At 41.7% G+C, this 27174-nt stretch overlaps 1 protein-coding gene across 1 annotated transcript in view; it reads right to left on the bottom strand.

The window, feature by feature from the left end:
* Nucleotide 1: 1 nt before the first annotated feature.
* LOC114933450 (uncharacterized) overlaps nucleotides 2-27174 on the bottom strand; it is a 104866-nt gene continuing 77693 nt past the window's right edge. Inside the window, exons 3-6 of the mRNA XM_029306044.2 lie at nucleotides 26665-26803; nucleotides 10193-10319; nucleotides 8276-8504; nucleotides 2-4747 (exon numbers count right to left, since the gene is read on the bottom strand). Coding sequence (XP_029161877.1) covers nucleotides 3625-4747; nucleotides 8276-8504; nucleotides 10193-10319; nucleotides 26665-26803 — 1618 coding nt within the window. The 3' untranslated portion in view covers nucleotides 2-3624. The remainder of the gene's footprint in view (nucleotides 4748-8275; nucleotides 8505-10192; nucleotides 10320-26664; nucleotides 26804-27174) is intronic.

The raw sequence follows: 27174 nt of genomic DNA, 5'->3' as shown, positions 1-27174 counted from the left end.
CTTTCGATTGTATTGTTGCGGTTTTATTTCGTACGTATTATTAAAATTAATACAATGACAGAAGTATTTACAGGAGGTTTTTAGCAGCTATATGCGCGACTGTAACCTTCGCGATTAATTCCGATATTAATAATGTAATAATAATAATAATAATAATAATAATAATAATAATAATTATAATAATAATAATAATAATAATGATAATGATAATAATAATGTAATAATAGAAATGTATATAATATATATATAATAATTATTATAATAGAGATAATAATAATAATAATAAGGATAAAAGAGAATATTATCGGACAACGCAACGTGTCGCGCAAAAGACAAGAGACGACGCGTTCTCTCGCGAAATTGGATTAACACGAAGAAATAATGCGAAAAATCGATTAATTCTGACTAATGACATATCACAAAGAAAAAAAAATAAATAGTTGCGAATTTGCGCCGCGAGAGAAGGTAAGTCGGCTCGCTCGAATCGCGCCGTCCGTTCTGGCAAAATTATATTACAAGATAAATTCCGCTCTCTTTGATTTATTCGGAGACACATTCTCTCGAACGACAAACTTCCGCGCACAGATACGTGCACATACAACTCCAAAGAAAATGTGCGCGTTAGAATTGTGCGTGTTTATGGTGCGATGTATTTCATCCATTTTTTATTTTCGTGCAATCGTTCCTCCTGTTTTGATGATTTTTGCCAAGATTGCAAGAAACTATCGTAATCGAATCACGAGGTTGGAAAATGCTCGGCGCTTTCGATTCTCTTCGATTTCGCACGTAATATGATTGAAGCAGCCATTAATAAAGAAGAGACACCAAAACGTTTCGCTCGATATTTGCTTTTCGGTGATTGAGTTACGTTCGCGAAAATTCTACATTTTCATAGTCTAAATAGTAGAAATTTTTGAAACATAGTCAACATTTCAAAAGTATATAGTTCATTGAGAATAGAACCACCGAAAACGATATTAATTCTCTTTACGAGTAACATGCATGTAATAAAAAATTCAGATTGTATATATAATACATATACATATGTATATATATATTGCAAGATAATCTTTATATTATTAAAATATAAGATATGTATTTCTGGAAAGTTACTCTCACATCTCACGAATTCACGCAGAGAAACGTGCAAATTTCGAACAATGCTCTCATCCCAAAGCGAGACCAACCGAGTCCGTCATTCGCAACGCTCTCGTCCGCTCTTCTTTCCTTCCCTTGTCTCGTCTCACACGAACGAAGACACAGGTCGCTCGTTAGCGCGTCTTGCTAACGCGAGCGAGGTGAACGAAAATTGGGAGGTGCGAAAAAAGGGGGAGCGAGCGTGAGAAAGAGGACGTGCTTGCGCTTATGACTAGCATTCGTTTGCGCGCGATAATGAATTCCGCAGATATAAATTTCTTATTATGGCGATTTGCGTTCTTACGAAAACTCGGAGAGCAGACGAGAGAAACGATATCATCATCTCTTTACACTTTGCGCGCGACACGGAACGTCGCGCAGTTTTAAAACAGGAAGAATGTTGATTCTAAAATAGCAATAATTGGCATTTAACGAAAAGACAAAAAAAAAGAAAAAATGTATACACTCGATATGGCTCATACGTGGAAACGTTTCTTCTGACAACGTGATACGACGAGAGAGCCCAGGTTTTCGGTGGTTCGTACAAAGAGTTCATTGACATCTGAAGGGCCCCGCATTGTTAGCCTCCTCCGCCGAGGCCATAAGCGAGCTAACTGGAATTAGAGACGCCTAGAAATCTCGTCTAGACTCTCAATTTCGATCTCACCGCGAAGTCGCGCGCAATTAAGGCACTCTTCACACCACAGACATACATCCTCCCTTCTGTATACATCGCAGTCTTGTGACCTGAAGAATCTTGGACAAAGTAAACATAGGCACTGGAGTATTTTGCGCGCACGCATTATGATCTTTTCTTAGGGAAGGCACCGGAAGTGTATGTATATATCTTGATTGTCGCTGATGGTCGTTAAATACAACGATCAATTAAATATGGCGATTTCAACGGAATCGCGCGCGATGCACCAAGATTGCGATGTCGGAAACGCGAGATCAACTTACTTAAAAATCGGATGTTTTAACTCCAACAATCCCGCTATCAATTGTAATGTTGATATATATGTATATAAACGTGATAACTCGTTAATAAATAATCCGTTTCTAAAGAAATCGTGTCTCAAAAAAAGTTAGGTCTTCTTCGAAGTTATAACATCGCTCCGAGTAAAAAGTACCAACGCGTCTCGATCTCGTCTTGGTGCATACGCACGTGATATGCGGTTCGAGCTACCGTCAGCTTGAAAGAACGGTCGGTCAGTCTATTGATAACGGCAGGCTAAGGAGAAGCTGCCTCGCTCAAAGTATTTTTTCGGGTGCTCGCGGTTTCGGACGCACATTTACATTCTGTCGGAGATTTGACGAAAATGCGTTTTCCATGCAATGGAATTCATCAGCGTCAGGACGATTTCGTTCGAATCTCTATTTGTCCAATCCGCGACCACCCTCGTGATTGGGATGATTCGTCATCCCTTCTCTGATTATTCGATATATATGTACATCAAGACCATCCTTTTCGAAGCCGCTCGCTTCACGAAGAGCATCAGTATACACACACACACACACACACGCTTACACACGCACACACTCACGCGCGTTCTCACGCACTCATCCGTATTTACAACAGCCATTTGTTCGCTTTGATATGATACAAGCTACGATCTCGGCACCTTTGCAAAGGCACACGTGTACAGGCACGTGGATTCCGCGATACGTTTCGCGCTCTCACGTACAATCTCGGATTCCCGAGGAATCCGGCGAAAATCGGGTCAGGGGCTTCGAGAGGCTGTTGAATGATTCTGGAGATCAGGCTTGTGTGGCGCTGCGCGCAGAATTGTTTACTCTTTGCTAAGAAATACTGTTTAGTATTACATCTCGCGATTGAATTATACGCTGCTTCTTCGCACAATTTCCCTCGGTTAGATCTTACAAACATGGATTATCTTTATTCAGTTATCGACAAAAATGAGAAGCAAACACACCGTGTTCTCCATGAATTTCCGCTAACGCTATCACAGCATTATGTGCTTTACGAAAAACAGACTTAGGAATAATCCCTTGTCTCACGTACAATTGTCGAATGGCACATGGTACCGCTCTTTCTCTCTCGATTTTACGATCCTTTACCACGACAATCGAATAAACAAAGAGAATTCAAATTCATTTTTCGCAAAACTCATATAATCCTACATATTTTTATTTTATAGAAAAAAAAAAAAAAACGTACGCGCAATCTCCTGAATCTTTCCGAGAAACTTCTGTCGTCACAGCCTTCAAAAAAAAAAACCTCGAGGAACTTTGCCCGTCTCTTTTCTTCCCCATTTTTTGCTTGATTTCGCACGTCGTCCCTCGGGTACGCAAAACCCTCTCGTTGCTCAAAACCTCCTCTCCCTTCCCTTTCCTTCCGCCTTACTGTACAGATAATTATGTAATATGTACATTCGCCTCGAGCTCCCGATCTTTCGAGGAAGATTCGCCAGACGTCCGGCGATGAATACAATTCAACATGAACACCTGCGAGAGAGAGAAACGATCTTACGAGGCTTTGGGTTGGAACCGGCGAATCCGCGCCTGCACCGATTCGCACTGCACCTCGCAATACCTGGTATACCTGCCGGAGCGAACGGGCTCTCTGATCACCACCAGATTCCCGCTTCGCTCGCGGAGCGCCTCAAGGCCGGCCTTGCTGGCGCCGCCGCGTAACGCCGCCGTCGGCGGCGTCGGGATCTTGGCGATCTTCGTCCCGCCGGAAGTGGCTTCCGACGTGAAACGACTCAGGGCCTTGCTGACGACGCCGCTGCACTCGCGCGGCCACACTCGGTGCGCGGTGCGATGATGCCTCTGCTGTTCCCACCTGTCGGCGCTCGCGTCCGCGGCGGTGAACGGATAACTCGCTCTACCCTGACTCTTGCCGTACAGGATAAAATCCAGGGAGTCGTCAGAGTAGATGCTGCTACGATCGCTCGAGCTGTCGGTCGAGATCTCGGAGACGGTGTCGCTGCCGCTGTCGCTGCTGCTGCACTGCTGTTCCGCTTCGCCGAGGATGAAGACGGGCGTGCACTTGAACACCTCGCCGCCGCCCGCGGGCATCGTGTGGGTGGCGGTGGCGCGACGCTGATGAGCCACGCCGACGGATCCGTTGTTCCCCGACGATCTCGCGGACGACGTCTCGATTATGACGATTTCCGGCAGAACAGTGCCGGAAAACTTTCGCGCCAGCGAGTCCATGTTTCTTTTGAAGGTGTCCCTGCGATCCGGGCTCAGGCCAAATCTGATGGGCTTCGGCGACGATCTCGAGGTCGAGTACAGGTTCTCCGTGTGCGAGGAGACGGCGCGCGGACTCATCGGCTTCGCGCAGGATTCCGTAGGACTGTGGCACACCCCGGTTGTCGATGATCGATGATGTTGTTGCTGCTGCTGTTGTTTCTCGCCTTCGCTGCTCTTCGGGGTCGACGACGTGTTCGGGGACGACGTGGTCTGACCGTTTACGATCGGTAAGGGTTTCGACGAGGAACTCTCTCCTTGGGAGTGCGCCGCGGAGTCCGCCGCGGGACTGTCGTCCGACGTGGAGCACGTCGTCGAGGGCAGCGGCGCCGATGGCTGCTCGAACATGTTGAACCAGGGATGTTGGAGGCACTCGGTCACCGTCAGGCGTTCACTGCGAACAGACAAGAGTCGTTTACTGGAAGAGAGAAATCTTTTCAAGACTGAAGAATATATCGATTCGATATAAGATTCCACTCGACTGGGGAATTTCGATAATCTGATTTTTCCGATAATCCGCGTTGGAAAATTGTGAATGAAAGAGGCTTGAGTTGGCTATTTCGATACGTACGGTGCTCTTGAACGCTGTATATCCCGACATAACAGGCTCGTTCCGCGAACGACTCGTTCTCGTCATCCTCGTTAACTCGAGGAGCGAAAGTGTCAAAGGGTTAAGAGACCCGTCACATAAACGGCCACCGCTAAGCGGACGGTGGCCATCATTGCGGGGACATTTTTCACGCGGTTGTTCTTGTACTAAGAATGTGCATGTACCGTATATCGCGTAAAACATGTCTAAAGTATCGACCGACTTCCGGCATACGTATACGGTCACCATCCGTTTTTTAGAGGACAGTTCTTTATTTCAAGTATGGATTTATTCTTCCAAAATTCAATTTTATCTTTTATTTTATTTTATTATTTATTTAACGTTTTAATGTCTAATGTACGCAGAGAGAATTTTCTCTTAGAATTTACCCTGAAGATCATGGTAATCGTATATATAGGACAATATTGGAAGAATTTTATAATAATTTCTCTGATTAATATTTATCGCAATAAAAATCTTAATATCTACCACAATAAGATATAAAACATGTTCGATTAATTTTACTATGTACATAAGAATATAAAATTCTTCCAATATCATATTGTCCCACGATTACCATGAATTTCAGGGTAAATTCTAAGAGAAAATTATCCCCGTGTATGAAAATAACGGAACCTCTTATTCGGAACTAATTTAAGAAACCAAAGATTTATTTCAACATTGTCAAATTAGTTTCAAACTAGAATACGTAATAAACTTCTGATAGTCACAGAATTATTTTTTTTACTCGTTGAACTTCACTTTGATTACAAACTAATTTGGAAACATGTTCAAACACAGTTCTTAAAATTTTCAAGTTTGTCCATTATTTTCTCTCAGAAAATATGAACGCAAAATGTCTTCAAATAACAGAGTAACAGATTGCATAATCACGTAAATTATGCCATGGAATGTCAGTCCTCCATCATAGAACTAAAAGAAGCTTTAGAGGTTGACTTCCTCTTCCCCCTATTCACTCTTAACTTCCAAAACCCGGACTCGAGCAAAAAAAAAAATGCTTACACGAGCAAAAGTTTGCTCGTATAAGCAAATTCTTCCACATCATTCATAAGAGTTTACATTGCTACAGTTTTAGGTCGGACAAAGTCTGCCACTGAATAGATTGACGTAATAATTCCACGAAGAAATGTGGAAGCAAATAGAAAAGTAACTGACATGGCGCAATTATCGCGATTGCGATAAACAAGTTTTGTAGATCGCGCCTTGTGTTACATTAAATCGTCACGCTTGTCTCATTTACATAATAATAATAAATTGATTGTTTGCATAGTTTAAGTGAATAACTACATGAGTAACCGAGAGTGCGAACGAGCGCGATCATTAATCTAGAAAACATTAATCTCAATGCAAACGACGCGAACTTGAAAAAAAGTTAAACACATAAATTTAATTAAAAAATGTTTTTTTTTTCTCCACACATCGTAGCTGTCTTAATTCCGGTTGTTCAGCTTCCTCGGGCCTAAAAACACGGTAATTCATAGGTCAGCGAAGCGGGACGACCGCGACACATAACATTGTTGGACGTGACGATAAGACATGCGGGTTTCGCACGATAAAGCAGCTCCGGAGAGGAAGGACGTGGATATATTCCGGATAGCCGACTTCCTCTCAGCTGTCCGCGCGATAAGGGAACCTACGAGTTTTTCAGCGGAACTCGCGCCCTCCTCGTTCTACCCGCTTCGAAGAAAGTCGGCGCCGTTTCGTTCTTCTTATGCCGCGAGACCCCGACGATGACAGTTGCTATCCTCTCGGCCGGACGAGCTAATAAATGCATCTCGGCGGAATCACAGTGTCGTCATTGTGCAAGGGTATAATCCGCGAAGCGTCAAGACGGCCTTTGAGAAAAACGCGAAACTACTAAATGCGATTCGAGGAAGACGGTCAAGTTGAGAGACTAGTAGATTAAATTCGAAATTTATTATTATTATTAAGCAAAATTATATTATATAACTTTCAATCATAATTTAAATTTCGTTTTTGTTCTACATCTCCTGATATAACCAAATATAATTAATAATGAAAGTTAAACCCGAAGATTGAAAGTCTTTAATTAGAATCTGTATCACGGAGATAATTTTCTCCTACAATTTACCCTGAAAATCATGATACTCGTGAGGCAATATAATATTGAAAGAATTTTATAAAAATTTAATATTTTTTTCTGCGATTAATATTTACCACAATAACAAATATTAATATATACATAGTAAATTTTACTATGTACATATAGTAAAATTAATCAAATATATTTTTTATATCTTCTAGTAGATACAAATATTTTTTATTGTGATAAAAATATTAAACAGAGAAACTCTTATAAAATTTTTCCAATACCATATTGTCCCATAATTTTTCCATGATTTTTCAGGGTAAATTCTAAGAAAAAATTCTCTCTGTAATTGTGATTTTCTTTCGTTTTTACGTCGCATCTCACATATATAATTAAATAAAATTAATAACGAAAGTTAAAGCCGAAGCTCGAGAGTCTCTAATTGGAACCTGTATGATAAAAGATCCACGAACAGCTGCAGAAATCTATGGACACATTCCATCTCGTCGAGATTCTCGCGAATGACTTTCTCTCGCGATTAAATCTCAAAGATCTCGCGTGTCACCGATTCCGAAGCAGATCGCGCTTTAACACCGGATCGTTCGTCGTCGACGATGTCGTCGTCTCGGTTACAGGCACGGAATGTCACCGGTTGCAAACGATATACATGACGCGATTGTTTTCGTTCTAGGAAATCGACATAACATACCGACATACATATGTAGGTATATAAAATAACAACGTAATCAACGAGCGAGTACAAGTATCCGTTTTCGCTTCTCGAGATAAGCGCCGGACCTTCTCGGTAGATCGCTGCAGCCTTCCGTGAAGGAGACTCACTTCCACTCCGGTCCAGGAATTCGGCTTCTCCGATGACTTCGTCCGCCCTTTGAAGACGAGCCACGCGAGGCTATGAACTCGATCGACCGAGAAATACGACGCAGAAATTACGGCGGGTATAAACACGACGTGGGTGTGTAACTTAATTCGCGACGTCTCGATCGCGTCGAAGTAACGAATGGAAATCTTTCGAGCCGAGTCAAGTGGAGGATATGAAGATAAATGGCGACGAGTGACTCGGGATGATCAATGAATCTCTCGCCGTCGCGCGATTGGCGGTCTACGACTCTTGCTCGAGCACTTGAATATCAAGAGTTACGTTTTTCGAATCCTCCTTTTTCTCTCGTTTATCAATTTTTTTCTTTCACTTCTGCATCGATACGCGCATTTTATCGTGCTCATCTTTTTGAAGTCGAACTTACCTCGGGTCCTTAACCATGAGCTTGCGCATGAGATCGCGCGCCTCCTCGGAGACGTCCTCGAAGAGATCGTCCGGGAAGTCCAGGCGACATCGACTGATGTTGCAGAACGTCTCCTGCTTGGTGTCGCCGCCGAAGGGCGAGCATCCCGTTAACAGCACGTAGAGTAAAACGCCGACGGACCACATGTCGGTCGCCAGGCTGATAGGCTCGTAATTCAGGACCTCCGGAGCTGCAACACAGACAAGGACGTTTATACGAGCACGGACAAAAATTGGCTACCGTAGCTCATTTTTAAACTGTCCCTGCAATTTTAGTTATCTACATTTTAGCTATAGAATTCTCTGCTGTTAAGCTGCGTCCTCACTGAAGCAACAACGAGCAACTTTTTGTTGGTGTTCCATGTTTCTTCAAAAAGTTGCTCATTGCTGTTTCAGTGAAGACATAGCTTAAGGAACTTCAAGAAACTTTCGGCAACAACTAGCAACTTTTTTACGAAACATGGAACATCAACAAAAAATAGGTAAAAAATATTAACTCTCATAGCTAAAATTTAGACATCATAACTAAATTTTATGTTTGATAGAGGGACAGCTAAAATTTAGCTATAATAGCTAACTTTTTTTTCACGAAGAAGCCCAGATCCCCTGATGCATTAAACCCTGATGCTAGAAAGTGCGAGTAATTAAATCCGAGAAAAATAACTCTCTCCTCTCTCGGTCTTTTCGTCATTACGACCGCTATTACGCCGCGCCAATTTACTTAATGGAGTTCGCGCGCACGTTCTCTCTTCAACGGGATAATAATAATCGTAACTGTGGACGTATTAGGCTCTGTGCACGTGGATGCTCGACTACTCGTTCGTTGCGTAATATAAACGCACGAATCGCCACTTTGTATCGGCTCGTTTCCGACTGGACTCGCGTTAGTTTTTCCGAGAGCCAGTCTCTCTTTCCTTGGTCCGCATCCGGCTCCGTTTAATCGTCGCGAAGATCCGCGGACTATTTTATTATCTCGCTAATTTCCTCGAATCACTTCAAAGCTGACACTAACTGAGCGATTAAAATTAACGAGCAAGGAAATAACGATCGAAATTTTTTTCACTCGGAGAATTAAAAGGAACCAAGCTATATCGTATCTTTTTTTTATTCAATCTTATGACGTAATCTTAAGGTTATTCCCCTTTGGCTAATTTCGCGGTTCTTGAAACAATGATGATGTTTCTCTTTTTTGTTCAAGACAATTTTAGACGGCTTTGTAATCATCCCGAAGCCGGTAGATCGAGGTGTCTTGATCTTTTACGTTTCTCGTATGACTTGCGATTACCTAACACCACTTGGGACGGAGGACCGTTAGCGCGATGCGTAATTGCGACGGCAATCGTTGCGAGGATCGTAAAAGGTCCCTTCTGACAGATCGGGAGAACCACGTGCGGTTCTTCGAGCTAGCCGCGAAGTGGCTTGTTCTGTTCAATTATGCAAGGCGGCTGTTTTTCCTAATGGGACACCGCCGCGGACAAATGCTACGAGGCGTATCAGGCCGAAAGAAAAGCGCGTACGAAACACAAAAGTGTGAGAGAAGAGTCTCGCTAAATCTCTCGAATCGACTCGCCAGAAACCGCACGCGTTTCTCGCCGACCTTATAAGGTGCCGCGTGAAAACGGGCACTCGCTACATCAGTAGGATCGTGCGGCGGTATTTACTCTAAATGACGCACAGTTGCCGAGGTGTTTAGGCAAACGCGGCAGGTGTCGGGTACGGTTATAATCGTTTTCGCGCGAACAACTCCCGAGGAGATTAGCGCGAAAGTTCTTCTGCCTCAGTCACGTTTTCGCGGTTTTCGCAAACGACACGCTTCGGAGTAATCTTGGCAAAGATGGGGTACGCGCACACACACACAGGTAAGTAAGAGTGAACTCACCAACATAGTCGGGCGTGCCCAAAATCTCTCGTATGTCCGCTCCGTGGCTGATGTACCGCGATATGCCGAAGTCGCATAACTTTACGTCGCAGTCCGGGAATTCTCCAGTAAGTACCAAATTTTGCGGCTGAAACATTCAAAAATATGCATTGCATTGTCAAATTTATATAAGATATTTTATATGTTCATCACTTTTTTGGCATCTATTCTACTTAAAACACTTAAAGAATCATAAGTTTTTAATATATTTTAAAATTATTGAAATTTTACTATATATGTATATATTTTAGTAAAATTAATCAAACATTTTATATCTGTAATAGATATTTATATTTTTTATTGTGATAAATATTAATCAGAGAAACACTCTTATAAAATTCTTTTAATACCACATTGTCCCACGATTACCATGAATTTCAGGATAAATTCTAAGAAAAAATCCTTTCTGTGTATTATTAGATACTAAGAGCATCAAAATAAAAAAGAAAATTTATATATGATTTTTTTATCTAATAATATACAGAAAGGATTTACATATATATAATTTCGAAATTAACGCCTGTAAAATTCACGGAGAAGGTAAGAAACGAGCGGTTTATCTCGCGGTGATCTCCCGCGACAATGTCAATTTCCTGCCGCGAAATAATATGGAGAAAGTGAAGCTTCTTTTCTCAAAGCAGAACGCAATCCAGTATACTCTCTTTTCTTCGTCGGTATAACAGACGGACAAAGTTACGGGTCGGATCGGGTGTTTCGTGGTCCCAGCCAATTATCACGAGGCACGCAAGAAACGGACGGAGATCGCGGTATTTTTCTTTTTCCCTTCCCCGACACTCTTGAGGAATTTCGGCGCCACCATGCAAATATATGGCAGTAAATTACAGCGCAATTATAATTATATTGTACCTATATATATATATACGTGCATCTTCAAGCTAAAGTCATGCGATCATTAGTTCGCGATACGCGTTTCAATTTTAGCCCGGTAGCCCTCGAGCGCATTCTACTTTGGCGGAATTTTAATTCGGATCTTAATTATATCGAGAGAGTTACGCCCGACGTGCCTCGCAAAGTTTCGAAAAATAATAACTTCCGCGTCGAGGCTGCGCGATAGAAATTTTTTTACACGCGGCGCGGCGTATGATTAATCGCCGAAGAGCGGCGAGGCAAGGAAAGAAAAGGCGATTGCGGGGCAATTTTCGACGATCAAGTGTGGTAGAGAGAAAAAAGAGGATGCGATCCAACAGCCACATTACAATAACCCGAGAGAGCCCGCGTAGGCGTCTCGCATCATCATCCGCATCATCGTGCACGAGGTAATGCCGATGTAAACGATTCCACGATAAGAGAGAAAGGTCGTCGCGCGGCCTAGGACGAGCTTAGGATCTTGGATGCCCACACGTCGCGTTTTTCCCATCTTACCCCTGGAAAAAACAATCGAACGATCTGAAGAGGCCACGGCGAGGCCAGTAGACGATCGGATCAGGGAGATCAACGAGAGGAGAAGCCTGTTGCCGGTCCATTGTCAACGCTTCTCGACTGGTTTACGACCACCTAGGTTGCCCGACAATTATGTCTTCAGTACCGGGTCGCGACTCTTAAAGGACGCCATTACCGAGACGCTTTATTAAGCTGCGTCCTCACTGGAGCAACAACGAGCTACTTTTTGTTCATGTTTTATGCTTCTTGAACAAGTTGCTACTTATAGCCGAAAGTTTCTTAAGCTATGTCCTTACTGGAGCAACAACGAGCAACTTTTTGTTGCTTATCGTTGTTAAATATAAAATAATTCGACATTTGTCAACTTGCAACATTTTGTCTACACTGAAGCAACATAATTATAGAAACATTTGGGTTTTGTTCCTATTCCCGTTTTAATCCCCCGCGATTGTGTCACTGAAAATTGAAAGAATATTTTTTCTTTTGCAACTTGTTGACGCGTGTTGCAAATTTTTCTTTTATTTTTACTGCTTCGAACGGACACTATAGAATAATTTAAATTTAGAAAAATTTAAAATTTAAATTTAGCTATAGAATTCTCTGCTGTTAAGCTGCGTTCTCTGAAGCAACAACGAGCAACTTTTTGTTGATGTTCCATGTTTCTTAAAAAAGGTTCTAAAAAATTGCCGAAAATTTCTTAAAGTTTCTTACTGTCTCTGTTGCCAACAACAAAAGATGAGATAAAAGATTTATAGATAAAAGAAAAATTAGCAACAAGTCACAAAGAAATAAATATTTCGTCAGTGTGGACCTTCAATTTTCAGCGATACTGATGATATTAATTATTTTGAAATATTTAGAAACGAGAAATAAAAAGTTGTTCGTTGTTGCTTCAGTGAGGACAAAGCTTTAAGGTAGAATCACATGGTGATCGCTTCTCTCGATTATCCGCAAGAATGAAAGGTGGAAGGGTCATCGTTGTTATATTAAATGCCTTTAACTAAGCACACCCCAACGGTTCGAATTACTCTCGTAAAGCGAATCTTCGCAGAAAGGCAATGGACCAACTGTATATTTCGTTCGAATCCGAGCGCAGATGTTTGCCCGAGTGCAATTTGCGAAGGGCCTAATAAAAGAGTGCGGATCGCAATTACGTTTATGAGAGTGACAAAAGTCGTCGGGGCTACTGACGGTCGTAAAAAAGACGTCGACTCAATTAGAGTAAGAATAAGGGGATACGAAATATATGGTCCTATTCAAGGTTCGTTTATTGCCGTATTAATAATATCGCGCAATTAATATTTTTGGCACGTAGTTTTTATGAAACTAAAATCATATCAAGACGCAGCAATAACATGCACCCCATAAAAGTGATACAAGTAATTGCTACAAGTCGAATTATCCATTAATATAGCGCTTGTTCCTGCGAATAATTATTCTTTATGGTAGAAAATAAGTTTGTAATTTCTGCGATTAAATTTTTAATATATCTTTCATACATATCGACAAGGGATGATGGATCGTTAAGAGCTCGCGCGTAATTGATATTAATATAATTTTCTGTAACAAATCTGTACACATTACGGGGACACAATAACGCAGTTGAGATGACATAAATTGCAGGCAAGGCATCGAGGATCCACGACGTAGTAATGAAGATTGAAGACTTAACGCTAAATTCAAATAAGGTTATTATCCTTATCGCGAAATGATGCGGAATTTGCATGATCGATGACACCATTCTCTCTAAGGGCCGGCGAAGAAATTGCGATTCGTCCTGGTAACATCGTATCCCCCTCCCCCTTTCAACCCCTCTTTCTCCCTCATCCTTCGCGACGTAAAGTTGCTTACATTTAAATAACGTCCGTGAGCTTGCAGAAATTTTTTCGCGCATGATCGATGACACGAGGCCCTCGGACGGAGATTGCGGTGCAAGATGCATACGAAATGCGATCTCTCGGGGACAATTTTCCTGGTAATCGATCGGCTCGCCCACGCCCAATTGCCACGTTAAACAGCGACGTTCGAGAAACACACGAGAGCTGACGTACGAGAGCTCCTCCGTTAATGGTTCATTATGGAAATGTCTTTGTTCCTTATTAGGCCGACTTCCTGGACTCGCGAAATCGACGTGATCCCGAATTGGTTTCTGGGTGCACGCGCAGAAAGGAAACTTGCCGCGACTTGGATCAGCTTCCGGAGTCTGCCGCTGATCCAATCTTCACTCGACGTTTCAATTATCCGGAAGCGAAATCTCGTGTAATCATATATAAATACGTGAAACACAATGAGACATTAATCGCGTAACGAGGTTTCACCATCAATTACGTATCGCGGATATGTGAATTAATTTTTTATGCATATTATATATATTAATCAAAAATAAATACATATATATAAATCATCGTTATTTCATTTATTATACTGTAGTTTCCAGATACAAATCTGAATTGTCTGCCGTGTTTTCGAAATTATATAAGATTGAATAAATGAATAAAAATTGGGATGACGAGGCGCACGAAAATCGAGAAATTAGGACGATGTGTTTTTTTTTTTTTTTTCGGTCTCGTTCCGGTCGAAATTTCGAAATTTCGAAAGAAAGAAACGTGACGCAAAGAAAATGACCTGCGACCTCGCGACATCACGAAAGGCTTTAGAATCGCGTTATTCGTCGAGTATCTCGAGTAGCTCATGACGAAGCCCGGTCACGTCCGTCTCGTAACTCGGTTTAACGAAACGTAACACACAAACTGAATCCTCGAACGAGCCCGTCTGCCTTTGTTGCCTCGACACTTCCTTTTGCCACAAGAAACGTTTCCATCCGCAATAAATCCGCGCTCCAAAAATTTCAATAATTACGCGAGCCGAATTTAAATTCTCGGTCATTTTTCTAAAATCTTTCTCATACATATAGTATATACAAAAAAATATCTCACGCGAATCATCTATAGAAATCGTGATCGGAATAATAATTTATTTTGTATTTAGTATTTAATTTGCATGAAAGCGCGATTCAAGCATGAAATAAAGACTCACTCCTCTCGATAAACATGTTCTCGAACGACGAATGGAGTAGTTGCAGCTGTCTATGAGACAGCTTTGCGTACCGGGGTGCATTTTTTTTTCGAAAGGACGCGTTTCAACGTTCATTACGAACGCAATCCCGCGTCACTTAATTCAACGCATTTAATAAACGATTCTCGATCGTGCGCGCGCGCTTGTCACGTAATCAAAGTAATTAATCGCGTCGCCGGTTCTCTCTTTATCGAGCCGATTCGAGGTGCTTTGGTTTTTCTTATAACAATCTCTCTTAAAGCGCGCGCATTCTTGGAAAACTTGATCTTTTCAACGTGCGAGATACAGAGTAAATTGAGTGCAAAAAATATTTTCTTTGGCTTCTTCGTTTCCCGAACGCGATATCGATCACCTTCCGAAAAATGTGCGTGAAAATATGTCTACAGAATCGTGCGTAATAAAATATATACTACATACTGACAATTCGAATATCTTCTCGCTCGATTAGTCTCGAGCGGAGAGATAAAGCGTGACTGGATCAAATCGATCATTCTTGCAATTTTTTTTTGTTCCCAACTGACATGCTTCCTGCAACATGCCATCTATATTTTACCGTTCTTGCGCAATCTTGTATAATACAAGTTCTATAAAGGCCGCGGAGAGTCTTGACGTAATATCGATCGTGCGCACCCTTGCGAATTGTAACAGGTGTTCCCTCGCAGCGGGCGCTTCTGTCGGATGTTAGCACTTAAGTGCCCGCGACCCGCGCAAAAACGAAGGAAGGACGTGTGTCATTAGGTCGTAATAAAAAAAGGGAGAAAAAAAACAAGCAACGCCAGCGGCTATTCATCTTATCCGAGCAAAAAACATCCGCGACAATTCTCACGGATTCTGTATGTCGCGTCGTGTCTCTCGCGGATTAAGACATTTCTGTATAGGATTAGAAACTCTAATTGGGGAATGCGGAGAGAAATATTTTTCTGCAATTAAGCGGAGTTTGAAAACACACAGACACACGTGTGTCCCCGTTGTCGATGGAGAGAGAGAGACTCGGATCACCAAGGAGATTTCACGGGAGTTAACGGAGCAAATCTCCACGTCATTATCCGCCGGAGTACATTGTCCTCGCAAGAAATCATCCGCGGGGATAACGGTGCGTCTTCCGTCTTTGAAATGACGATTCTATTATTTTTTCTCCTCCTCGTCTTCTTCTTCTTCTTCATCTTCTTCCTTCGCGGCACAATGCCGCGGGAGAAGAGAGAATCTCGGGCGCGAGATTTTTAACTGTGTTAGACGCATTTCGCGCGCTCGTTAGGCGTGTCAATGAACACCTGGTAATTAGCCCGCTGATCCGCTTAACAATGTGTGACACTTCGTGAGCCGCAGACGTGAGCGAACGATAATTAGTAGCGAAAGGCATCGGAAAAAAACAAACGACCTGATGGTCGCTTTACCCGTTTCTTTTTTTTTGTCGTGGTTCAGCGCGTGAATTCGTTCCTCGGAATATGATTAACCGATGATTTATTATTGTAATATAAAATGTGTGGCAATTATGACAATAATGTATTTCTCGTAAAAAAAAAAATATATATATAAGGTGTTTCTAAAATTATGTCAGAGATTTTAAGGGCCGTACTCTAAGGGTAAAGATAAGAAAAAAGTCCCTATAAACATGGGTTCAAAAATGAAAATTAGTATACCGACTCATATTTCTGAAAATTCGATCAAATTGTCAAAACTGCATAAAAATGAGAATCACTTTTACAGATCATAATACATTTTTTATATTTTTCTCTCTACTTTAGAGAGCTAATAACTCGGCGCATGAAAACATGTTTAAGCCCATGTTTAGAGGAACTTTTTTTTAAATATCCTTAAAACCTCTACATAGTTTTCGAAACACCCTGTATATAACGCTGGGGGAGTTTACGAGCAAACGATCAATATTCATGTCTTCGTACTTTTATTGCGCGTAAGTCAATCCGAATGATAACTGTGAGAGTCCCTCTCTCTCTCTCTCTTGTTTGTTCGAACTTTATTGCGTGCCTAATATGCCGGAGCACGCAAGAGTTTCGCACGCGCGGCCGAGTTGTTGCCCGCCTTCCCCTTTTCTCGACCGCCGGAAGTTTCAATGAAGGCGAGAGACGGATCCTCATAAATCCGCCGACTAAAAAGGCGTCGGGCTTCGCAGACGGTCTCCCTCTCCATTTTTCGCGCGTTTAATTTTTTCTCTTCCCCACGAAAATCTCGCGTTGCATCGAATCGTCGATTTGCATCAAGGTTTTGCAAATTGTAAACGTGTGTATTTTTCCCTTCCCGTATATTGAAAGAATAAACAGTCTCTCTCTCTCTTCGTTTGAAACTTTACAACTTTAGACCATGTTTGAGATAAGTAGAAAAAAATATATAATTACTTATCGTATAATTACATATATACAAACATCATCCGCTCATAATTCTAAGCGGAAGATATGTGTCAAGATCGAAAGGAAACAGATATTTCGACAAGGATTAATTAATATCATACTATTTTTAATTGTTTTAATTATCCTAATTAGCTGAATGAATTAACATTATATATGTTGAGAAGTGTTCTGTATCCGCTGTATGCGTAAATACGTACGATGCGTGATAATAATTGATAAATGCGTCGCTTGATAACGTATATCACGACGACGTGCACGTTTTATCTCAGCGTTATGGTAATAAACGCTGCTCGTGGTAATAAACGAGAACTCATTGGCCATTATGTTCGTGACACGGGAAATACGCGCACTAATTCGCATTGCATTTTTAACTGCCTAATAAATGCGATAGCCCCTTCTGAACTTTACAGTGCGTCGAATAATAAAAGCACTTAGCGATTTACTTGCAAATATTCAGATATAAAATATATCTGAAATAATTTTTTATAATATATAATAAATATATAATATTATAATATATATATAATAAAATTATATATAATAAATTATTATGTATTTATTATATAATTATTATATAATAAATTATTATACAAAATATATATGATAAAGGAATATATAAATAAATAATTTCGAATAATTAATTCTTTGTTCAATCGGCGTTATGCAGAAGTGCGTTGTTGATCGGCGATTCGTAGGAATGAATTCGAGGAATTGATCGGCGGTTTTCCTCGGGCGATAAGCGCGAATTGCTTTATTAAAGCAAAGTCGGACATCCGTCGCTTTTCATCGGATTTTTCAAGGAAGAGAGAAAGAGGCGATCGACCCCTCGCTCGCGCGCGAGATTCATCAATGAAACCAGCCTCGCGGCGGCGAACTCTTACCAGGAACTGCATCTCGCCGAGAAACGATCGATATATATGTATACATACATACGTACGTGCGTATATATCACCGTCCGTTCATTAGGCACGGCCTCGATGAAATCGATTCATCGAGCTCTTAATGGGATATCCGAGAGCTCCACCCGCGTAGATCCGACGTGCCCCAAGTAAGCTTGCTCTTTATAGCCTCCAGGGGGTGCCTGGTCTTGTGCGTGCTGTTTACGAACGCCGGAGAATCGATATTACGCGAATCGAATGCGCGAACAATATTTGTTAAAGCTGCCCACACACACACACACACACACACTTGAACGCAATACGCGGTAAAATATTTTTCCCTTAGCTCATATTAATCGCGCTCGTTAGACGACGGAGAACGCTTGAGGGATTTACGACGAGAACGAACGATCTTATTGTAAGCGGTAAAAAGTCGATGGCGCAACGTCCCATGGATATATTCGCAATCCCGCGTGCGACTTTCTCTCTCTTACCTTTAAATGCGCGCGATATATTTTATATTCTCCGATCGGATAATATATCTTGTATTACACGTGCAGGCAAAGTGGCACTTTGTGTGCGGAAAGCGGCCGATTTCCCACGCCGCCATCTAGCAACGACGCGGTTAAAGCCGTGGGCAATACATTGCTCACGGCTTTAGCCGTGGACAATGACTTTGAACACGGCTATTCCCGCACCGTGCCGCTGCAAGATAGCGGCGTGCGATCGGCCACCTCGCGCACAGAAAACGCGCATAAAGCCACTTTGCCTGCACTTGTAATACAAAATAGTATGTGTATCACGTGCGGATTGAAAATTGTTCACTCGTGTGGGGTGGTCGCACTCGCTTTCGGCTCGTGCGTCTATCCCCCGCACTCGTGACCAATTGTCAACTTTCCATACTTGATACACAATATACTATTCATTTCCTTGCGCGACGTGCCCCGCGCGTTTCCGGTAGATATATGTATATATATATACGCTTTAAAGTCGCAAGAACCGATTTATCGAGAGCAATTTATAATATCTCATCGTCATATCGCGACTATAAAATCGTGCGCGATTCGTCGGATTGTCGTCATTACGCGGATACAGGAAAGTCTCTGTGATGTAACATCGTTTAACGATTATTACCTTCTCTCTATCGCTCGTCATCGCCCGGCGCTGCTGTTGCTGCTGATGCTGCTGTTGGCGAAAGCGAGCACGTAAAACTGCGACAAGCACTAAAACGTGTCGCAATTACTTAGACAGCACTCGGTTACGGACACGCCATTAGTTTTTGTGCCGTGCCGCCTCGCGATCTTCATCTTTATTGTTTTAAAGTGTCCCACCGGAACAAACCGCACACGCGCGAGCGTGATGTTGAAATTTCGGAGCGCGCGCCGTTCTCTCTTTTTCTCTTCCTCTCCGTGTCGGATAATGCAAACACGTAGATTGGTAAGATAAAAAAGAGACACACTGGAGTTTTAGAAAATTAAGGATGTATAGGAGATACAATCAAAAGTATCAACGCTTATAGAAAATCGCTATAGTTTAATTTTCAGTTGTTTCCGACGTTGACACAATAAAAAAGAAAAAACTAAAATTTCAACAAATTATTACTATTTTCTTCCAAATGGTTCGGTAAATGCTAATGTAATTTTGCAACATTGTCCCTTAAAGTTCCAATTATACATGTAAAAAATTGGAAATACATGCTACCATTTTTCCGATACTTTTAACGTAACAATCTATTATAGTAACATGTAAAACTAGCGGAGTGAATTAAATTAGTATATATTAAAGTGGAAGCAATGTATATAATTTTTATGAATTAGGTACCATTTTTAGATGTCTCCCATACATCCTTAATTTGTTCTTCTTTTGAAGAAACACTGTAATTTATTTGCACATTTAATATAAAAAATAAAAATAAAAAAAATTTTAAATCTAATTGTAAAAAATTAAGAACGTACAAAAATAAAAAAAAAAATATAACTACGATCCATGTAGCTGCATGAAAAATAGATAACGTCGAGTCAAATAAAATATGATAATTGATGTCTTGCGCGGAACGGTTTCATCGAGAGTTTCCGTCGGCTTTGTAGTTTCTACTGCGCAATAAAGTGAAAACGGCATTACTCACTATCCTCACAATGAAATATTGACGCTAATAATAACGCAGTTCTGTAGACGTACGCTAATTGTATGCCATATTGCTCGGATGATTAGATTCGGGGAGAGAAAGAAAGAATAAGGAGAGATCACGTCGCTACGACAGGATTAGTGGCTTCTGCCGGCTGTTGCCGCTCTTGGCCAACCAGTTGTCATCTTGCGACACCTAAAAGGTACTAATTGACCGAGAAGTGTGACTAAAAGAAAAAAATAGGAAAAATATACGCGAGTAAGTGCTCCAAAGTCTCACATCGCTGTCTCGCGGTGAAAGGATTAGGCGTTCGTTAAACAGCACGTCGCAGTCAATTGCGAGTCCTTGGCGAGAAACCGCAAAACGATTTCGCGAGATTCGAAGGGAGAACGTTGATTTTCGATTCGCGACACCCACACATCGTGTGTTTATGTACGTGTGCGACCAGGTCAGGGGAAAGGCGCGGTTGTAAAAGTAGCCCCGCTGCTATTTCGCGCCGATTTTATCGCGATATTATTGCGCGCGCCTATTATTAGCACGCCGTAATATTCATGCTCTTTCAACCCCTCCACACATATACGCTCGCTCGCCCACACGCGTTTTATCATCCCCGCGGCGATTTGTTGCTCCAATAAACAAGTCGTCGGCGAATTAAATCCGAAATCATATATACGTATAACCGCATCTACGAAATATCTACGCGCGACCGAAATTGCTCGGCCACCGAGATTACTCTCTCTCTCTCTCTCTCAACTCCAAGAACAGACGACCTGTTTGTAAAATGATCGAAGAAAGATATTCTGTCGTCGAGGGAGAAAAGATGCGCTTTAATTCGCCGTAAATGATACATTAATTTGGATTTAAACAGTAATAATTTTGCTTTTGATCCTTTCAAGAATTAGAGATGCTCATCTTCCATAAAGCTGACAACGATTAAATCATCGATATATAAGATTAAAGATGATGCGAAAAAGTCTTTCCGTTCTGACGGAATAAGCAACATTCCAGTACGCGGTACTCAACTTTAATCGGAATTTTATGATCGCTTCCATACAAATTTCACGGGCGAATGCACGAGCTGTATTTTTCATCTTCGTAAGCTCTCTCTTTCTACTCGATAGAGCGTGCCCTCAGCGCGAACTGACCAGCTCTTGTCTATTCTTGAATCAACGGTGAACATTCCGCGGCTAGAAATGGCCGCAAAGGATAAGCCGCAGAGCCGGATAACGGGAACGATGATTTTCTTTCTCATTAATGCATACGCAAGCAATTTTCTCGAAAATCAGAGAAAATCTTGGAAAGTTCGGCGTCACCATCCCGAGTGCACAGAAACGAGCTTAAAGACGTGTGCATATACAATAATATAAAATGTCATGTATATATATAAATACTCTGTCTTACATTAAGCTACGGCCTTACTGGAGCAACAATGAGTAACTTTTTTAAGAAACATGGAACAGCAACAAAAAGTTGCTCCTTTCATGTTTCCTAAAAAAAATTGTTAATTGTTGCTCCAGTGAAGACATAGCTTTACGTTACAAAAATAAATAAAATTAATTAGACGAAAAAAAAAATCCAAAATGATTTCATTTCATTTATCGCGATTCCACGTCCGTTCCACCTAATTAATATTCGCCAACGTTCCCTGGGTGATGGATGCGCATGAGTAACGTTTGGCGGGGCGAGTCATCGCGACGGAATGCAAAACGGAGCACCAGGATCGTCCCGGGGCCGCTTCGGGAACACATGGGGACACCGCAATTAACGGCAACTCGTCGTGCAAATTCTCAAATTTGCAGGACGGCCGGCTACTTCATCGCGCGCGCCGACTCTTCCGATGACGACGACGACGACGACGACGGATATAGCTGTTCCGTTTCGAGCGTGAACTAGTACGGTGTGAGGCCGGCTTTAGAAGGCGCCCGAAAGTGCGTGGCCGCCGGCCAAGAAGGCTCCCTTGGACGCCGGCCAAGGAATCTCTCGCGTGCATTTTTCCATTCATAACCGCGAAATCTATATTTGGCCGCGACATATCGCGTGAATTCGTGGCGCGGCGTTATTTTTGGAGGAGATGAACCCTCAATGCGCTGCTCATTAACCTATTCGCCGGCCAATTGCCTTTCTCGGTCGGTGGCTCGATCTTACATTTCGTGCACCATAATAAACGAGATAACTATATTTATATATATATATTTTCCCTCTTCCCGAAATACTTTCGGAAACTTGTTTTAGATAATATCGAGCGATGTTCGTGGGCGAAGTAAACATTTTACAGCGGAATTGTGGCGGAAGACGATTTAAATATTATATTGGTCAACAAATAAATTAATCAACACGAGACTGATACATAATATAATAAAGTTTATGTGAAAAAAGCTCTTTTTTGCTTTAATTAAACATTTCTCAAAATTATGACGTGATGAAATAATTTGGTGATCAGATTCAGCATCTAAAAAAACCTTAAGAAACAACTAGTCTCATTCTGGTTAATTTTTTTTATTGAACAATGTTGTTGATAAAAATAATAAAAAATACAGGAAGAAAAATATTATGGAAACATTTATTTCGTAACAAACGAGATGCGCTTTGAAGAGTTTCTTATTCGTTCGAGCGAAGATCCTACGAGACAACTTAAAAAAAAAAGATAAAAAAAAGCTGCGCAAAGTCGAGGATAACCGAGAATAACCGAGGAGAAATATCTCGCCCAAGTCTCTCGAATTGCATAAAAGTCTGCGATCTTCTGTTCGTATATTTGGTATGTGCATACACAACATGCAACGCACGCATGGTTTAAAAGAATTCCGTCGCACGTCTGGAGCTTTGATGCGCGGCCGTCGATATAGGAACAAAAGCGGGCACAACGTGTATTTTCGCAAAATGCAAAGGCAGACTGACGGATGCTGCTGCATCTGGCCGGCTTCCAAAGCATATCGAAGCTGTCGAAGGCTTATTTTTCTCGGCGCGTTCCGTGAATGGCCGCGCGAAAAATAAACGCCGCGTTCGCTCTCGCGGGTCAATGAATCGAAAACGCCGTGGAGGGTATCTGACTGAACGATGATGATGATTCACTGCTGGCCGAGGCTGGACGCCGTCTCGAGCAAAGCCGCGGTATTCCTATTGCGTTCGAGCTAATAAAATCGTGCATCATCTTGCGCAACCGACGCTTTAGGTATATCTGCAAATATAATAGCTTCGCTATGCGACAAGTTTCCGCATTTTGCCTCTATAATGGCGAGTCTTTAACTGAAATTGCGTCGTCGTAGCACAATAGCGTTCGCGTATCATTCGCGCACAAAATTATCTTATCGGTTCGAAAACACCGAGATATCAGGACAAATCATCCTCTATTCGGATGATGCGTAATCGTTTTTATCTCGCAATACGGGGCAGGATCGATAAGATGCTGAAGGTCGTGCGAAAACGTGCGATTACGATCGTTTATTCGTACAGCGATTATTGCAAACGCGAAATATACCTATAATAACGATGATTGAAGATACCTCGCATAGAGGTGTAATATATCTGACAAATTTTCTAACGGACTCGCGAAACCGCATATAAAATCGACAGGTATTTATACCGGTCGATAATGAATTGAGCGATTAACGTAAATTTGCGAAAGCCGAGGTAAATTGGATTGTATAACTGCCATCACATCGTTATGCGAGCCACGTGAGAAAAGGAGACACAGGAGGGAGATCGAGAGGTGCTGGAAACCCAGGCGAGAGCCTGGATATATCTGTGTAACATCGCCGCCGGAACATTATTAATACAACTCGCTTACCTTGGCTCACCCATATCGATCGCGCCCGATAATCGATAAACACGTATAATATCTCGTTGTATACCTACGCGCGAGCGAGTGCAGTGTGCAAATTGCAAATCTTCGCCGCCAAATAGGAAAAACTGGTTGTCACTTGGCGCGTCAGGGTATTATATATGAACGAAACTCTCATCGACGCGACGAGTTTGCACTCATCGTCGTCGTCTCCTTCGGCTACTCTTCGCCGATCGAGACGAAATTATTCGTCGCGCTTGTCACTTTTTTCCTTCCTTTTTTTTCATCTTTATTCACACCACGAGCCGACACCCAACGAGTTCGATACAATGGAGATGACGTTTATAACGAAAGTTCAAGAGGGATTTATTTCTGATCATTATTGATACAATGAGACTTTGAGCCGCGATAAACAAGTTATTTTTGGCACCGAACAGATTATATTTGATATTTAAACGGCATCGATCTCAATTGCGTTTTTTTTTTTTTTTTTTTTTTTTTTTTATAGAGTCACCGTCGAACCCGGTTATTCTCGGACCCGAATCTACTTCCCTCCGTTTCAGAGAAATATTAGCTCGATTACGTATCTTTTTTACGAAACGTCGTTTCCGTTTTGTGAATGGAACGCCGAAAGATTATTTTTAGCCCCTGAGAAAATTATGTGCGGAGGATATCTCTGGATATATTCCCCTCATCATAATGCGAAACGTCACATTGTCCTCGAGGTGAGCAACGACGAAATACGAAGAGAGAGAGAGAGAGAGAGAGAAAGAGATACTATTTCTGTACAGACGTCCCTCTTGCACGTCGTCGCGTACGAAAATATTTCGTGGGACGGAAACGTCCCATTGGCGCCTGCTTAATTTCGTCGGCATTCCATCGTCACGCGTTGTGTTTCGTTAAAGGCGCTAACAGAGCATCGTCGTTTCGTGCACGTGTTCGCGCGGGTATCATCGACTTTTTTAATGGGATGCGTCGCGTCGTCGATTTACCACTCGTCCCTTTTCTCTCTTCTCTTATTCCTATTCGCCATTCCCACCCTCCAAAAAAAAAAAAAAAAAAAAAACGCGACACGGCGCTCATGATGACGTTTCAAATGGAATTTGGAAACATCCGAGGGAAAGAGAGAGAGGCGCGTGGGATTAGATGAATCATCGAGTGTGAGCTCTCGATACGTGCCCGATCTATTTTCATTTCTTCCACCGCAAAGTGTCAGGTGACATAACGTAACGGATAGTAAAGCAAGACTTGATTTTGAATCATGGGCGTCCGCAGGATTTTTTCCAGGAGAGGGCATAATTACATTTTTTCTTTTTTGTTCTTTCTCAATTTTCTTAAATTTAATTTTATTTTACTTGTTTTTTTTTTTTATATTAAATATACAAATAAATTCCAGTGTTTATTCAAAAGGAGAGTAAATACTTAATTTTTTACTGATTCTCCAAGGAGGGCGAATGCCTCCTGCGGACGCCAACATGTTTCTTTCTTGCTCTCTCGACGGAATTTATGCGCAAAATTGAAAAACGAGACAATTACATTTTCGCACATTTTATTTTATAACTTTAATCATCAGCCAAGCACAAGAGACGTATATTTCTTCCACTTTACGCGATCATAATTACACATGAGCAAATAAAATATACTCAACGCCATCCACATGAGTGATTTTGTCTCGTTTTTCAATTTTCCTCGGCAAAGTATACGTTACATTTCGCGACGTGCAATGATATACGGAATCGTAATTATGTTCACAAGATTCGGAGACGGGCGAAAAATTTATATCTATCCGTAAAACGCGCCACAAAGTGTACGTGTCGCGCTGTCGGCACGTAAGAATCTTACGCTAATCAGCCGTTTGGCAGCGAGTGCCGCAAACGTAAACGTTTACATAACGATTTAGGTCGATCGTGCGGGCCGCGCATAGCCCCGTAGCTGAGAAATTGCCAGAGGCGCCCGAAATGTCGTCGCTCTCTTTGCCAGAGAATCTCTTTCTCTCCCGCGCTTCGGTCCCGAAAGTGCAGCGTCCGCCGCAAATTTGGCGCGATAAAGATGCAAGATCACCGGTATTCGGGGTTTTTTTTTTTGGCGAGAAAGCGACGAAATATATTTTTTTTTTTTGCCACGTGATATTTTCACCGATAAAACACTTGGACTTTCTTTTTCATTTCGACGCTTCGCTCCTCGTAAAAATGATCATTATCGCGCCGAATCGCTAATTCCTTCGCAATTTAATTGCGATTTAATTCGACGTTGAATTGTATCGTTTTTTCTTTAAATATCTCAGGTAAGTTCTCTCTCTTTGTAAGCGCTCTGCCCCGAGACGAGGAGGAAAAAAACGAGATAAGAATTATTTACACGAACGACAATCTCCGCCCGTTATCTCTCTCCTCGTGTATGTACCTTGCTTGTTATTTTTAACGTCTGTAGAGATATAGCGAAGAAGCGAATCGTGTGCAGAATCTCGCTCGCATTTTCGATGGTTATTCTCCAATATCACATAAAAAAATATGCGCTTAACGGGAAATTTAGTACCGCCGATAAAACCGCGACATTATTACGGGCAATGAACTGTCAAAATATTCCCGCCAAAAAAGTAAAACGAAAAAGTTATTATTCCCCGTATATAATACAGTTAAACATATATATACACATACATGACGCAAAAATTATGAAAATTAAAATATTTTTTTATACTTCGAAGAGGAATTATCGAAGGAATGTTGAGTGTTGAGTTTATTTATATCTTTCGATACATTTTTCTAAATCCTCATTAAATCCTTTATTATATTGTTGAATGTTTGAAAACTTACCTTGATGTCGAGATGAGCTACGTTGAGGGAATGCAGGAAGGCTATCCCGTCCAAAATCTGCTTCAGCAATCTGGCGACCTGCCGCTCCTCCGGAACTTCGTCTCGGTCGAGTATCATTTGTAACTCGCCGCCGGGAGCCCTGTCGCAATAAACATATATCTGCACATCGTACACGATATTTACATTTTTCGCATGTAAATTTTTTCTTCGCGCGATATACCGAGACGCGCGGCTCATTCTACAAAAATTTATTCAAATAAATTCAGCGCATTACGCGCGTCAGAACGGATCAATGCAATTTGTAATTTTACGATTGATGCACGCGATGCACGCACGTTTAAATCACGGTGCTGGTGTTCCGTCCTACTTTTTAAATAATTAGCAGAGATATTACGAAATGTAGAAAGTTCCACGCTGTTATACGCCATCGTAGTCAGGGACCGCCTCTCTTACCATTCAGTTTTTTATTTTCTCTCTTCGTCGCGCGATGCAAATAATCGAAACGTAACA

The sequence above is a fragment of the Nylanderia fulva genome, unplaced genomic scaffold (genome assembly GCF_048542155.1).
Source record: "Nylanderia fulva isolate GAGA-0341 unplaced genomic scaffold, ASM4854215v1 Scaffold3, whole genome shotgun sequence".
In the NCBI taxonomy this organism is placed as follows: Eukaryota; Metazoa; Arthropoda; class Insecta; order Hymenoptera; family Formicidae; genus Nylanderia; species Nylanderia fulva.
Note: the sequence above shows the minus strand (reverse complement) of the source record. Positions and strands in the feature narration are given on the sequence as shown.